Genomic DNA, 15,202 nt, shown 5'->3' on the forward strand with positions numbered 1-15,202 from the left:
GGAAGCTCCCGTAGACGCAGTCGCGCGGCGGTGGGAGGGTGAAGATGGCGGCTTGTGCCGCTCGCTGCTCGTCACGTTGGGTCGCGGTGGTCGTGTCCTGTGGACGTCGAGGGGTCTCCGCCCGGCTCGCGTCTACCTACAGCAGCGCTTTCGCTCGGTCAGCCGTTCAGCAGCAGCTGAGTCGTGGGACTGCGACATGCCGAGGCAGTTTTTTGGGGCTGTCACTGTCAGGTGATACGCCGGCCGCTCTGACTGAGCTGCGCACGCTCCTGGCTGCCTAGTAGTTGGTTGTATTATTTGTTGATTGGTTATTCAAACTGTTCTTTCCAAACACCATGGCATGAGCGACTACAAACAGAGCCTTCGACTAGTTAACCAGGTTAAGATCACATGTCGTTGTTGGGAGCCCAGGTTCAGATCAACTAGAAAGTTCCATGGCTGTTGAACATCTGACCGTCCTTGAGCTCTTGTCTTGGATGGTGCTGGTGATCTAGTCCATTAGTGCAGTAGAGAAACTTTTTAGGCATATTTTCTGTGGAGATCCTTGAATTCAATGAACTGATGCTTTTCTCCAAGGTGATGTTCAGTGTTAAGCTGTTAGCAGCTGAGTAATTTTGTACTGAAGCAATTAACTTAGGATAAGTACCTTGCTCAAGTCAAGGGTACTACAGTTGGAGGTGGGATTTGAACCTGCGGCCTCTGGGTCCAGCACGGCGTGGAGGTGATGCAAGAGCATAGGAGCAGAGTGCAACATTAGTCTGCTGTCGCTCCAGGAGCTGCATGTTTCCAGGGGCGACTCAGTCAGTACTGAGTAAGATGTTACTATATTAACCAAAGTAATGATCGTTCTTAATATCTCAACAGGTCACTCTTTGTAGCCAGTTGTGGTTCACCATTTAACTGTTCTTTGTGTAGAGACTGATCATCCAGCTGGCTGCTTTGTCCCACATGACCTGCAGTATTGGGGTTGTAATCTAAATTGTATATGATGATTCCCGCATCATTGTATGCTCACTGTATCGATTCATGTAGCTGCTCGTGCGATGGATACTGGTTCATTTGGTGGAATGTGACAAATAGGCTGTACTCTAGAATCATGTGTCTGCATCCCGATCTCTCCTTCTCTTGATATAATGCACTCTTGGTATTTTTCTGACATGTACATTGCTTTGAAGAAAAGCGTCCGCTAGATGAATAAATGTAATTCAGGGTCAGTATATTTGTCAGGGGGACTTCAGTAGGATCCAAGACTGAAACCCAACACCTTCAGATTGAAAGGCAACAACTATTGGACATTAACTAGCTCTTCGCCCATATGGATCTCCTTGACAACAGTGGAAGATAAGCAGTAAACCAAAGCCACTCAAGGGCCCAACTTAGGCACATTGTCCATTTTACATGAAAGACTTTGAGAGATGCAGACCCTGTTCTGTTGCTCTGGTTTTTGTATGAAATGTGCACTTGCAAGGGTTCATTGTTGCTGCTGCTTCCTTGTATGGGATACAACAGGGTTGCAACTTGCATTGTAAAATCAAGGTGACAGTGTCTTTTTCCACATGTTCGTCTGCATCAACCCACTCATTTTTTACTGTGTGTTCAGTCACAGGTCTGAAGATCCCCAATGTCATCTGCAAGCTGTATTTCCACACCAGCTCCTCTCGAGCCAGCAAGCAGGACTATTACCAAGTGCTGGGAGTGCCACGCAATGCTTCACAGAAGGAGATCAAGAAAGCCTATTACCAGGTTAGGAACGTTGGCCATGAGAGTGGAGTTGTATTGTGTAACAGGTGTATTGCCTCTCATGAATTAATCTTCAGCATTTCTTTGCGCTTTGTTGTATGGTAATTTGGTCATGTGAGATGCATAAACTGATTATTTGCATACTGTCCTGCTTGTTTTTGGTTCATAATTGCCTGATTACTGTGCTGCATTTGCAGATGGCCAAGAAGTACCACCCTGACACCAACAAAGATGATCCCCAGGCCAAGGAGAAGTTTGCCCAGCTAGCTGAGGCCTATGAGGTGAAGAGACAGCTGTGATGAAGGACATGAGTGTTCTATACTCTTAAGTACTTTATAGTAAAGTTGGAAGTGGCACCAGGGCTTCTTTGTGATGGAAAATGCGAATGTTATCAGACTGTGAGGAAGGATCATACCAGAGCAGACCTTACTGTTGGTTCCTTGGCGCTGTCCAGGTGCTGAGCGACGAGGTGAAGAGGAAGCAGTACGACACATATGGCTCAACCGGGTTTGACCCCGGGCAGACTGGCGCCGGGCAGCAGTACTACTGGAGAGGTGGGGCCAGCCTCGATCCAGAGGAGTTGTTCCGCAAAATTTTTGGAGAGTTCTCTGGAACTGGGGGCTTTGCAGACTTCAACTCCATCTTTGATCAGGCTCAGGAGGTCAGACACCTGCTATGTTCTCTGCCTGTCTTTAATTAGCTTTTCACATCCTTGTTGAATAAATCATTATTAGGGAAAGACATGACAGTAAGTGAAGGGAACCTTGTTAGTGATCCAGAGTTGCATTTGCTACCATTACTTGCCAACGTACAATTGCTTTTTAAAATACTGTCCTTTGCCATTGTCTCCGTTTACAAAGATGAGTGTTTTTTTGACCATATTTTCTTCCAAGTGCTTCAAAATTGAATTGAATGTGCTGGATAATGCAGTGTACTAATCCAGTGCTTTATGTTCTCTTAGTACATTATGGAGCTGACATTCACACAGGCAGCGAAGGGTGTTAATAAGGAGATAACCATCAACATGGAGGACACGTGTCAGCGGTGCGATGGAAGGGGTATGGAGCCAGGCACTAAGGCCCAGCACTGCCATTACTGCAATGGGACAGGCATGGTGAGTTCCCTGTCTTCACAGACTCCTCCATCCTTGTACTACAGGGAATAAACGGTAGCTTCAAGTGTCTTCAGTTACTGAAGCTGTTCTCCCTCACCCGCACCTCCCAGGACACAGTAAACACAGGCCCCTTTGTGATGCGGTCCACATGCCGGCGCTGCGGTGGGCGGGGCTCTGTGATCACATCCCCCTGTGTCACATGCCGTGGGACAGGACAGACAAAGCAGAGGCGCACAATCATGGTACCTGTACCTGCTGGTGAGTTTGTCATTCATCATGTCCTGGAAGTAAACAACCATTTCTGCTGTTATCATCAAGTTTTTTTGTTATATGTGCTTGTATCAGAGCTGTTGTGATGATATAGGAGAGGAAAGTTTTTTTTTTTTTTTGCTAGCTTTCCTTTAAAATGAAAGCTTTTTGAGTTGCTTTGTGGAAAGGATTAACTGTGCTTGACTGTGACCACAGTTGTCCTAAGACCTCCTGTCCGTGCAACCATGTTAACTGCTGACATTTTATCTTGTGATTCAACAGTGAGTTGCATGATAAACTGACTGCTGTGTTGGTACAGGGGTGGAGGATGGGCAGACTGTTCGGATGCCTGTTGGGAAGAAGGAGATCTTCATCACTTTCCGAGTGAGTTCGGGGAGAATATTCACGATATATTGGTTGTCAGGTCTTGCAAGCGTGGGTGTGGTAGTGGAACCCTTCTCTCCAGTGTTATCCACATTTGAGAAAAATGGTAATCCACTCGGTTTTTCATGTGCATGCTCTTTGATTGAAGTGGTTCCTGAGAGGCCAGCCGATCGAGCGCTGTCAGCTGTGGCCTACCTGTGTAAGGACTGGGGAAGAACATTACCTTATTTCTTAGCTTCTCCCATTTATACATTTAATGTACATAGGGACAATGAGAGTTCTATATTTATTCATTTAGCAGACACTTTTCACCAAAGTGACATACATCTCATAGAAAATACAATGAGTGCATCACATTAGCAGGAAGAGAGACTTAGATGCAGATGCACGATTCTTAAGTATAGTTACTTTTCTTTCCACCATATGAACCAATGTTCATCACACGAGTAGCTGCTTAAAGCTTTATCCGAATATCCATGATTCCCAACCACCTTCCTACTAATTTTTTTTTTTGGGAGATACATATAAATATATTTTGGTCACATAAACCAGGCTGTGTGGACATTGAGTCTGTTTATGGCCAGACAAATGTGTCTGGATTAGTAGCAAACGGTGAGCTCTGTGAAAGTGGCTCTGCCTTTAACTTACCAGGGTTGGCGCATGGGAATCTTAACACAGAACACAAGCTCCCTTCCTCATAACAGAATTTCTACTGAATCCAATTCTGCATTCCAGAGGAGTCTCGAAACCTCTTTCAGACTTATTTCTCTCCTGGTCTCCTAACAGCTTCATTAAATTTCATCCCGTCTGTCACAGTCACCTTTGTGTTTCCTATTTGACTCACTTCTATAGCAGGTAACTGTGTGATATGCACTGGCCAAAATGGTCTGTCGCCAAATGCGCTTTTGTTTGCTCTGGGTTCTATATGATTTTGAAGAAAAGCATGTGCTAAATGAATAACTGTAGTGTGATGTAGTTTAGACCAAGCACTGAGAGCTGAATGGCCAGTCCACTTTATGCTGTACTGATTGCTTCTGTCAGCCCTCATTACACTCTATGGTTCTGTCCTACACTTGAGGGCCAGTCTGTCATTTCGAGGAAATTGAAACGGACTAGACTTGATGGTGATTGCTCACTGTTAACACGCTGCGACTGGTCCTCTGCAGGTCCAGAAGAGCCCAGTGTTCAGGCGGGATGGTGCAGACATTCACTCGGATGCAATGATCTCTGTAGCACAAGCAATCCTTGGTGGTACGGCGAGGGTACAGGGGCTGTATGAGACCATCAACATCGCAGTAAGGGAAACTGAACGTCCTGTTCCCTCTAAAAATCACTTCTAGGATTACACAAGTTGTGCTTTGGAGATGCAGACAAGTTTGAGAGTTGATGGAGCTTCCCTTACAGATCCCAGCAGGAATCCAGGTAGACCAGCAGATCCGGCTCGAAGGAAAGGGGATCCCGCGCATTAACAGTTATGGCTATGGAGACCACTATGTTCACATCAAGATTCGTATCCCAAAGTAAGGCTACGAGGGGTTATACACACACTCACACCCATTCTGATCAATCATCTGAACAGGGCTTTTATTGTTTTGCATGTCTGTCTGGGTGAAATTTTCACCTGAAGATCGTGAACTCGCAGGAACAGTTGGGTTGGATGATCTGAATATGAGCATATATATTTATATGTGTTTCCTGGCTATTTTCATTTACCATTGTGTCATTTTGTTTGCCTAGAAAACTTGAACTGTGAAACACGAATTAGCTGCATCTGAGTTTTATTATTTTCACACTCTTTAATTTTCAGATCAACAAGCAGGAAAGAGGCTTCATGGGTGTTCCTGTGTCTTGTTCAAAGCATTTAGAACTTTTTCCATTTTATTCTGTAATTTTCAATGTATCATTTTATACCTGTGTTATTTAAGATGCCCAGCTCTGTTCCTGTTCCCCCTCTCTTTCCCTGTCTGCTGTGCAGGACATTGACAGACCGACAACGGGCTGTCCTCATGAGCTATGCTGAAGACGAGACGGATGTGCAGGGGACAGTCAATGGTATTACCAGCCCCAGTGCAGGTGGGACAGTCAGACATACCCGCTTGTATGTACTTTCCGTCTCGTTGTTACACCTACAGGATTTATGCGTCATCAGACTCGGTAAAGGGGTGCTTAGGCTCTTGTGCTTGTCGCGCTCTGTTAGTCATGAAGCTATTGTTGTCAGCACACCTGATGTCTACCTTTCAAAGAAGGCTGGTATATTTTGACATGGAGCTGGCCACTGTTGTGTGTAAATTCAAAGGGAGGCCAGAATGGTCCAAATGGAGTGGGCTGCTTCTGTTCATGTTCACCTCTGGGCCAAGCCCAGGCTGACACAGTACACCCCTTTGTGTTCAGGTGGGGACAGCAGTGGTCAGTGCTCTGAGGGAGCGCAGGACAAGCAGGAAGAGGGCTTCTTCTCCAAACTAAAGAAAATGTTTAGCTCCTGACAGCCACAACCCAGGTAGGGCCTTTGAAGGGCCTTCAGCACCTCATGATTTCAGTATTGCTATTATTCTTTTATTATTTCTACTGACAGAACAACCAAGAATTGCTCACTCTGCTTTGTTTTCCTCCCTCCTCCCTTGCCTTGTCCTGGTCCACTCCCTGGCTTGTGGCTGTCTAGTGGTTTGGAGCCCAATGTCTTATCTTGTGATCTTTTGGAAACACTTCTGTGGAGTGGGAGAATTTGATCCACTGCCACACTGCATTAACCAGGATCAGTTTGGGCTTGTGGAATACAGAATGAGCTTAGTTTGAATAAACTGGGATCCTGAGGAGTTTTTTTTTTTTTTTTTGTTGTTGTACCAGTGAGGGGTGTGGGGAACCACCATACATGTGAACATGGTTAGAAGTATTTAAAACACTGATTAAATGCCAGCTGTGGTTTGTCTGTCCAGGTAAAAGATTCACTGGGAACTAACAAGTGAAGACAAAAGGATGGAGGAACATGCTCTACTATACAGCAGTGCCCCTAGATTGAGCTACACTGAGAATCTGGACTGCTGCTACACTGGTTTGTTCTTCCTCTACTTGAGTGTATCTTGATCACAACTGAGACTTATAAAATCATCTGGCTGCCTGCACACATTTGCCCTCAGTTCCTCTCTTGATTAGGGGAGGGATCAGGGTCAAATCAATGTCACTTCAGTATGGTAAGGGTATACTAGTAAAGACTTGTACAGGTCAAGAGTCTAGTGTTCCATCTGGGTCCAGTGCCAGAGGGAGAAATTGGTATTTTTGTAGCAAGACTGTTGGGCTGAACAAGAATACTTTTCCACCTAAAAGAAGCCTTGTGTCAGCTGGAGTACATCTTACTTTGTTCTGTGATGCAGGAAAGAAAGAGCATGCTCCATTTCCAGAATGGTTAAAGCATGGAGAACAGCACTGGTTACCTGGGATGTAAGATGAGAACACGTTCAAACTGAAAATCATTTCTGATGGCTGAGCTAATATAGTTGTATACGGTCAGAGGAACACACTTTCTTGGTGCACTTCGTGTGCTGCAAAATTTGTAGATTACCATGAAGCATTTGGACAACTGAAAAAGCAGATTACATTTTAATGAAACATAGTTACATGTTCTGATATGTTAGGGGAAAAGTGATGGAGCTGTTACAGGACTAGCTGCAATAGTTTCAATTAGATTTTTCTGAGAATTCAGACTTCAGTAGATGTCCTGCAAAAACTACTTGCTTGATTGTTTTGTAAATAAGATTAAAATTGTAATGTCAAATAAAATCTATAATTAAATGTAAAGTCCAGGTTGTTTCAATGTAATGATGTGGTGTACGAATCAGATTTGTGAGCAAACCTTGTGTTCTTGCCTAGTAAATTCCACAAAAGAAACTGAAAAATCTCTGCTTTATTGACATGGATGGCAGTAAATGGGGAACACTGCTTGTGTTATTAGGTTATAACAAGTGATGTTGGTGTTCAAAAGAATTATTTCAATATTAGCTGTGCTTTTCTCCTCATGGCTGTGATACGCAGGCTTTGCCACGCATCGGAAAACCACTTATCACAAGGAAACACCATGCATATTACAGCACAACTGCAGCTTATAGATGAAGTAGAGCACAGTTTCTCTTTGAATGAACGTAAATACACTACTACGTACTTCTGCACCTGCTCCAAAGAAAAGTGCAAACTATTTTTTTTGTGCAGAAAAAGTATGTACTAGTGATCTTAACCATGTGACACTGTGGCTGGTTATTCCACATAAAGCAACTGCTTCCAAGATATACTTTTTCCTTATGGCTCATGCAATCCATCTACCTAGTACTTTTTTTACACATTTTTTTACCCCTTCACTCCCTATGTAGTCTTAGCAATTTATCCTCCCAAAGGGTGAAGCCAGAGCCTGCTCAGAAAAGGTGAGCACAAGCACACTCGTCTGCCTTAGCGCATGCAACGAACCACTGTCTGGGCTGCAAACTTCAGACTATGTAACTAGACTTAATTCTAGTGGCAGCGCTGTGAATGCCTGGCTGACCACAGATGAGTGAAAAGAAGAGGGGAACTCAGACATCTCATCCACCCGATTCTCTTCCCACCGAATAGCCAGTGCGGTACCATGAGATCCCAACCAGGGTACAGCCATTCCCCAATATGTGACTTGAAGGGTTTGCTTATTCTAAGTTGAAATACTACCTTCAATGTGAAAAGCATGCATAAAAAACTAGAAGCTTGATGTCAGTCAAACTTGTCAAATTCAAGTGTCAATAATGATCCTTTTTTGACCTTAATACCAGTCTGCCCTTACAGGGTGGGGGATACACTTTTGGGAAAACACTGTCCTCATTATATCCATAAACTCTTGGTAATCCAGTTCATTTGGACCACTCTGCTGATTCCATTTTCAGAAAATAGGTAAACATTTTCCAGCCCTTCAGTACAATGCATAAACTCCCCCTGTGCCAAGCGGAGCCCTACAGCCCTCATGCTCTACCTCACTATAGTTATAAGCAGATAGCAATGCTCTTCCTCTTTTTACCTTATCTTTTAAATGTTAAGCTGTTTAAAAAAAAAAAAAAAAAGCCACGCTGCAGAATATCAGTCAGTCACACAATGTTACTTTCCTTCTCAAGTGCATCCAGTGCACATGGTGGTGGTGATAAAGTGGCCACCCTTACAGAAACAAATGACAGCAAAATTCCTACTTAGTACCAGATTTTGACTTAAGATCTAAAGTTTAAGAAAAGCATGACAACACCTTTATGCAGCTACGTGTGTGACGTACACTGGTTCATATAGTGGAATGTGGCAAACTGACTACTCTGGAATCATGTGTCTGCATCCAAATTTCTCGTGTTGATCTAATGCACTCATTCTCTGAAGTGTACATCACTTTGGAGAAAAGTATCTGCTAAACAAATTTAAATGTAATGTCTGCTGCATAAAATCATAAGAAAATCCTATGTGAATATCCCTTGTTTAAAATCTTTTTTGCATCTGAGACATGGAGAAATAGTTCAGCAGTCTGTCATAATCCAGGTCTGTTTACTGTGATCATTACATAAAACCAATAATTTTACAAAAAATATGATACAGGACAACTGATCACAAGCATCAGTCCTGATGACAGCTTAATGATAGTTGATGTTTCTAAGAAGGGTGTGATAAAATAAGCAGAAAATAGTTTAAAGTGGACATAATTGCATTGTGTTGACAATGTCTATGTAGGTCTCTATGTGGACACTTCTGCTTTAGTCATGAATAACAAAGCTGTAACACCACCACACCTGAAGGGTACAGTTTACCCTAAAGGACTTCATGCAGCAGTTATCAATCTGTCCAGTCTGTTCTACCCACAGGTTTATGGTAACAGTTCTCACACCTCTCTTGCTATTAATGGCAGAGCCCACCACTTACTAGAAGCTGTACATTCATAGCAATGTCTGAAACATTTCTGCTCCAAACATGAATGTAGCTCTGAAGTCATGTGGAAAAACTGGCTCAAAACTGAACCTAAAAAGAATCACATGAAATCCTAAAATTTTCCAAGGGCTAAGCAACTACACTTATTGCTCTAGGCTAATAATTTGGGTTTCTTACAAATTGCTTGCTCAGTTTTTACCATGAACAGAGTCTGATGAAATACAAGTGCAAGTTTATAAAACCTATTTTTCAACACTGACAAGAACAAGAATTCCTCAGATGAGAAATCCATTTTGGCAGTCCCAATTCCAGATTCTATGAGATATACGAGAAATTCACTGCAATTTATATTTTCTAAATTAAAACACGTTAACATCACAAAAGAACCGTTTCTTTGAAAAGAAGGGAACAGGAGTTGGACCATATGAAATAAAAAGTACTGTGGGCAGCAAGACTAAGTGTCTAATAGACAGAGAGGCAGAAAGGGAACAAGTTGGAGTCTGTTAAACCTAGGTTCACATCCAAGTGGTCAGGAGACACGTAGGGGTCTAAAACCCTGCCTCTGCTTCCAGTCCTTGTCCCTTCCTTCCTTCGGGTCTCCAATCCTAGCAGGGATGCAGCCGGCTGGGTTAAATCACATGAGGTACCAAGCAGCCAAACCAGCAACGGCAGCCACACAGGTAGCCAATAGGACTTGGCCCGTGGGGTTCCTGAGCAAGGCCATGGCCACCCGACAGGCATAGCTAGTTCCTCCAGAAGCCGCTAAACATGCAAAGAGTGAACATAAATAACAATCGTTATAAATTTACTTATTGCTCGAAAGCAACTTAGTGTTAGGTTTGTACAATAAGCTACTTATTATTTACCCGTTTATTATTTGCTGCGTTTCTCATGATGTACCGTGTCAGTTCAGGGTAAGTACCTTTGCTCAAGGGTACTACAGCAGGAAGTGAGATTTAAACCTGGGTCCCTCAAGTGCCAGGCAGCAGCCCTAACCCCTACAGTTCCTGCTGCCCTAATTACTATATTGGTTAAACAACTAAGTATTGTATTTATTTGCTTAGCCAGCACTATTTTAAACCGTGTTTTACGTAATATTTATGATTCCATATCTGATAATCTGCACTGCTTCAGAATTGAACAGGTACCCTTTAGGTAACAGACCTCTGTCCATAATCACTACTTCTACCCATACAGTTGCCCTTGGGTTTCAATGTTGAATGCTCACCCATTTTGGCTGCATAATAAGGGCATTTCCTGATGTCTCCTTGCATGTCTCCATGGGCAGGAACGTCACCATCTACTACATCTTCTGGAAGAGTCTTCCCAAGCTCCTCTAACTCAGTAAACACCTGCCAGCAACATAAAGGAAACAAACACAGAAAAACCAATTATTAAATGCAGCGTGCCATCTGCTGCAGTGTAACTATGATGATTGTATAAGTGATAGCTAAAGTAACATAGACAGAATTATCAAGTCATCTCCCCTGTGGACACATAATCCACCTGTAAGTTGTCCATTATACATGGGCTAAATCAACAACTATTTCAATTATTGCATTAAATCTGAAAACATTTAAAACACCAGTCAAATTTCCCTTTGCACTTTTGTACAAAACAACAGATAAGATCTGCAGCCGCAAGCACAAAATACACAAGTGGCTGTCGCCAAGGAGCTTAATTCTCTGAGTCCCTAATGACGCAACTGATCAAGCTGGAGGCGAGAGCGCGAAAAGGTCAAAACTTAAAAGTGTAATACTCATGTCAATAAGACTTACGCTATGACTGACCATAACAGATAAAAACAGAATACAAAAATGTAAATACACTTATTTTACAACTGTATATTATTTTCTACATAGAACACATTTATGAAGAAACTAAACATACAAAAACTGAATACAGCATTAAAAAAAAGACAGAACATAACTAGTTCTCCAATTTCCTCCGCTGCCTCTCACCTCCATGTTGAACGTGAAGGCCAGGTTCGCTTCAGCCACAACCCTCTCCTTGGTCAGCTCGTCCAGGTCCAGTTCATTCATACGGCTGCGGTATAGCTGCTTGAAAGCCTTAGCGCTGTGAATGCCTTCAAACTCATAAAAGCACAGGCCCTCACCTGTGGGTGGCAGCTTCAATGCCCGCTGGGCCACCTTCTTCAGCACCTGGCCACCAGACAGGTCCCCCATGTAGCGCGTGTACGTATGAGCCACCAGCAGCACCGGGTCGCTTTGGCCGACCTCGTGGATGCGCTTCACATAGCGCTGTGTGGCTGGGGAGCAGCTAATCTGGCTCTTCCAGTCCCCTCCGTAGAAGTATTCCAGATCACGGGCCAGTGCCTCGTGCCGGTGAAGCTCGGCAGGGAAGTAGAGCGGGGCAAACTGCGGGTGATCCCGGTTCCGTTCAATCTCCTCCTCCATGGCTGTGTAGGTGAAGTACAGGGCCACTGCACCTAACTGGAAGGCCGCAGACACACATACACACACACCGTGAAAGGTGTGCATAGTGACACGGATTCAGTGACAGGAAGGTGTACCACACTGTCACTTTGCCGATCACACATGTTCAAGAACTAATACATTGACCTGATTCATCTTTCAGTCAAAGACCTTCATTTTTCCCCTGTAATGTTTCCATCAGTGACGCATATCTCTATTCCAGGATATAACTGGTTTTCAAAGAAGTATAAAGTTCCCTGTGACACACAGTGCCTCTTCCTTGTAACACGTTGGAGATGAAAAGCAGGATCTCTGAGGACTGGTGGACTGACCTTAAAGAGCTCCCTGGGGATGCGGCCCCTGAGAAAGTCTTTAACAAACTTTGTGTTCTCTGCCTTTTCATGAGATTCTTTGGTTCCTGCAGCCAGCATCTCTGATAGGTCCTCAGGACTTGGGTTGGGGGAAGAGACTACACTGTTAAAAATTCAAACACCATGTGCGCGCAGACACACACACACACACACACACACACACACACCTCATCACCCCAGCTCATCTGCGCACTCATCACGGCAAAGTTCCTGCAATACCCCATTTTTCATAGAATTATTTCAGTACCTCAAATTATCTTCCGCCTCCATTTCGTCATACACCGCCCCATTGGACACACCCTGCTCCTTCCCAGGATCCTCCATTTTGTCAGCAGTCATCACTACAGCTGTGCGTCTTTCACCCCTCAGCAGACTCTGGAGAAACACAAGCCATTCAAACACGAAGAAGCAAAGCTGCGTCACTGGCCAGCATTTCCGACATTTCACTGGAACACTGTTCTTTACACACAGTAACCATAGTATGCTTTTCACCCGGGTGTTTCAGTTTGCAAAGCCATGGGACACTGCTGGATCTGTTGTCTGTGCAGGAGACAATGAGCCACTTGTACTGTTTCATCAGATAAACAGAAGTACTGCAATAGCAACTCCTTCATCAGTTCCTTGCTGTTATTGTTCCTCATTTCAGAAGAGTGCTGTTGAGGTTGATGTGGACAGTTCTAGACTGATGCACTAGATGCCTCGTAGCAAAAGAGTGACAGGTAGGGTGGGAGAGTCAGATGTGTTGGTCAGCGCACCTGTGCATGCAGTACGACCAATGACACAGGACCTAGATTAAACCCACCCACCATGGAGCAGTGGGATTTTAGCTGATTTATTCCTCTGCAGTAAATCTAGGAACAATCCAAACTCCAAGTTAGTGTTGGTCTTCATCATAGGACTGACAGTTGCATCACCAACCCCTGTGTAAAGCATTTGCCTGGAAAAGCTGCAATAATCACACTGTAGAGAGCTGCCTTAGTGCTCTGTGTGCTATTGAAGATAAAGGGCTAAACCACTGCAGAGCTTCTTCTACTCAATCTGGAATAGCAATGTGAGATTCGGGACTATGGTAGAAATTAATCTCAGTCCTATTGCTTATTTTCTCCAATTGGATCATTATGTACCTGTGTTTTGGAAAGAGAATGTTTGATTACATTTAATGGAAAAATTACAGTATTTTTTATTAAACTGTAGCAACCTGGAGAGACAAATGACGACATTCACATTCATTCGTTTCACTGATTATTTCTCCAAAATGACAGAGCAGGCCCCTAACGGAGAGGCCAAAGATGAACAAAAATACACCTGTTAAGACAATACCCTTTTGGTATTATTACATTTACATTTATTTATCTAGCAGACTCTTTTCTCCAAAGCGATTTCCAATGAACTCTATGTTGTTTTATCAGCCCACACACCTTATTCACCATGGCGACTTACACTGCTAGATACACTACTTACACTGGGTCACTCATCCATACATCAGTGGAACACTCTCTGTCACTCACACACTATACGGGAACCTGAACAGCATGTCTTTGGAGTGTGGGAGCAAACCAGAGCACCCAAAGACTTACACTACTTACAATGTGTCACTCATCCATACATCAGTGGAACACACTCTCTCTCTCTCTCTCTCTCTGTGTGTGTGTCACTTACATACTATGGGTGACCAGCATGTCGGAGTGTGGGAGGAAACCAGAGCACCCAAAGACTTACACTGTGTCATTCATCCATACAATATGGTATGGATGATGTATGAGTCTCACAACTGCCCAAGGATGGGTGGTTTAGAAGGATCCTTGGATCCTACCAGGGTGGCTTACAAGGATACACAATCATTTACCCATTTATACAGCAGGGTACTCTTACTATAGCAATCCAGGTTAGCACTTTTATCAGGAGAACAGAAGTTGTGAGATTCGTACCCAGGTGCTTCAGACTGAAAGGTGACAGTCCAGGTGGAGCTGTTCTGACCAGTCCATAAGTGTGTGACACCTACCGTAAACGTGTGTACAAAATGTTGCTGCTGCGGTTGTGGTCGTCGTCGTCTTCTTCTTCCTCCTCCTCCTCCACCTGGTCAGTCTGCTGAACTGGGAGAGGACATTAATTGCGTCACTGTTGCAGCCACGGACACACACCACTGTCTGAATAGTGGTGCACACCACACACACACAAAGCAAATTAAACACAGTCTTTCTGGACTTTACTCGGACAACATTGTTCTCCCATATGGCGGGACAAACAACACCCCCCCCGCTCTTCTGTCCACCTTCACTGGATGTTTCAGGACGCAGAGAGGCCGAGTTCGCGTGAAGCGCGGCGACAACGAGAGCGAGACAAAGCCGCAGCAACAGAGGGGAAGGCACGAGCGCCTTGTTCCGGTGAACCCACGAGCGGTCTCGCGTCGCGCCGCCACAGAGCTTGTGGACAAACATGTCGCGGACACACACACACAGCGGTGCTCTCTGCTTTCATTGCTCCAAGCTTTACTGGAGTGTTATTTCGACAGCCGATCGGAGGAAGACAGCAATATCATGGCAACGAATCCGTTTCAAAACGCACAGATACGCCGGTTTAAAAAAAAATTAATATTATCATATCGTATTACTGATTGTTCCGTTAGCCGGAGGTCTCCGGTCCGAGTATGTCAGTGTCAACAAAACACGCACCTCCATCACCTAATACCGCGCACTTCTGTCACTAATTACAGAGGAACTATTAAACAAATTATTAACTACTGGTCTGTCGACCGTCATAACACATAGCGAAGTACAAGAGTTTGAAAGAAGGCGGCGCTCCGCTAACCTTGGGACTGAAGCGCCGTCCTGCCGCAGTGATCCTGACGAGCAGTCGAGTGGAACCAAACAGGAAGTGCTGGTTCGCATCACGTGACCGCTCCCCATTGGTCACAACACCACGTGTTTGAAATAGCGCATTTTGATAGGTTCACGGTATTTTTTTTTTTTTTTTTTTTTTATATTATTATTCTTATC

General features: G+C 44.1%; 2 protein-coding genes across 6 annotated transcripts; one reads left to right on the plus strand and one right to left on the minus strand.

Moving 5' to 3' along the window:
• Positions 1 to 28: 28 nt before the first annotated feature.
• dnaja3a (DnaJ heat shock protein family (Hsp40) member A3a) lies at positions 29 to 7,377 on the plus strand. Of its 3 annotated transcripts, XR_003797549.1 has the most exons (13): positions 29 to 231; positions 1,601 to 1,743; positions 1,938 to 2,021; positions 2,195 to 2,401; positions 2,702 to 2,854; positions 2,965 to 3,112; positions 3,423 to 3,487; positions 4,654 to 4,782; positions 4,892 to 5,007; positions 5,463 to 5,560; positions 5,879 to 5,984; positions 6,421 to 6,536; positions 6,856 to 7,377. XR_003797549.1 is itself a non-coding variant. In XM_029250299.1 (12 exons), the coding sequence occupies exons 1-11, from the start codon at positions 45 to 47 to the stop codon at positions 5,968 to 5,970; spliced, it is 1,422 nt and encodes a 473-aa protein (XP_029106132.1). In that variant the 5' UTR covers positions 29 to 44; the 3' UTR covers positions 5,971 to 5,984; positions 6,421 to 7,377. The 3 variants fall into 3 exon arrangements, 2 of the variants coding, with proteins under 2 accessions (XP_029106132.1, XP_029106133.1); XM_029250299.1 differs by having other exon boundaries at positions 6,421 to 7,377; XM_029250300.1 differs by lacking the exon at positions 5,879 to 5,984 and having other exon boundaries at positions 6,421 to 7,377.
• A 79-nt stretch (positions 7,378 to 7,456) lies between these two features.
• On the minus strand, positions 7,457 to 15,071 carry hmox2b (heme oxygenase 2b). 3 transcript variants are annotated; one of them, XM_018743018.2, is made up of 7 exons: positions 15,015 to 15,071; positions 14,209 to 14,294; positions 12,454 to 12,581; positions 12,168 to 12,285; positions 11,362 to 11,853; positions 10,629 to 10,752; positions 7,457 to 10,162 (listed from the first exon to the last, which is right to left on the minus strand). In XM_018743018.2, exons 3-7 carry the CDS (start codon positions 12,543 to 12,545, stop codon positions 10,035 to 10,037), a joined length of 954 nt encoding a protein of 317 aa, XP_018598534.1. In that variant the 5' UTR covers positions 12,546 to 12,581; positions 14,209 to 14,294; positions 15,015 to 15,071; the 3' UTR covers positions 7,457 to 10,034. The 3 variants fall into 3 exon arrangements, with proteins under 3 accessions (XP_018598534.1, XP_018598532.1, XP_018598533.1); XM_018743016.2 differs by having other exon boundaries at positions 14,209 to 14,299; positions 15,015 to 15,042; XM_018743017.2 differs by lacking the exon at positions 15,015 to 15,071 and adding an exon at positions 14,879 to 15,005 and having other exon boundaries at positions 14,209 to 14,299.
• Between the last annotated feature and the right edge of the window lie 131 nt (positions 15,072 to 15,202).

Source organism: Scleropages formosus, chromosome 3, assembly GCF_900964775.1.
Source record: "Scleropages formosus chromosome 3, fSclFor1.1, whole genome shotgun sequence".
Classification (NCBI taxonomy): domain Eukaryota; kingdom Metazoa; phylum Chordata; class Actinopteri; order Osteoglossiformes; family Osteoglossidae; genus Scleropages; species Scleropages formosus.

Coding starts and splice junctions, on each gene's coding strand:
- dnaja3a (XM_029250299.1), top strand. CDS start 45: ATGGCGGCTTGTGCCGCTCGCTGCTCGTCACGTTGGGTCGCGGTGGTC. Junction 2,022..2,194: donor AGCTAGCTGAGGCCTATGAG/GTGAAGAGACAG, acceptor GGCGCTGTCCAG/GTGCTGAGCGACGAGGTGAA. Junction 3,488..4,653: donor AGATCTTCATCACTTTCCGA/GTGAGTTCGGGG, acceptor GGTCCTCTGCAG/GTCCAGAAGAGCCCAGTGTT.
- hmox2b (XM_018743018.2), bottom strand. CDS start 12,545: ATGACTGCTGACAAAATGGAGGATCCTGGGAAGGAGCAGGGTGTGTCC. Junction 12,286..12,453: donor GAGGCGGAAGATAATTTGAG/GTACTGAAATAA, acceptor CCCCAACCCAAG/TCCTGAGGACCTATCAGAGA. Junction 11,854..12,167: donor TCCCCAGGGAGCTCTTTAAG/GTCAGTCCACCA, acceptor GCGGCCTTCCAG/TTAGGTGCAGTGGCCCTGTA.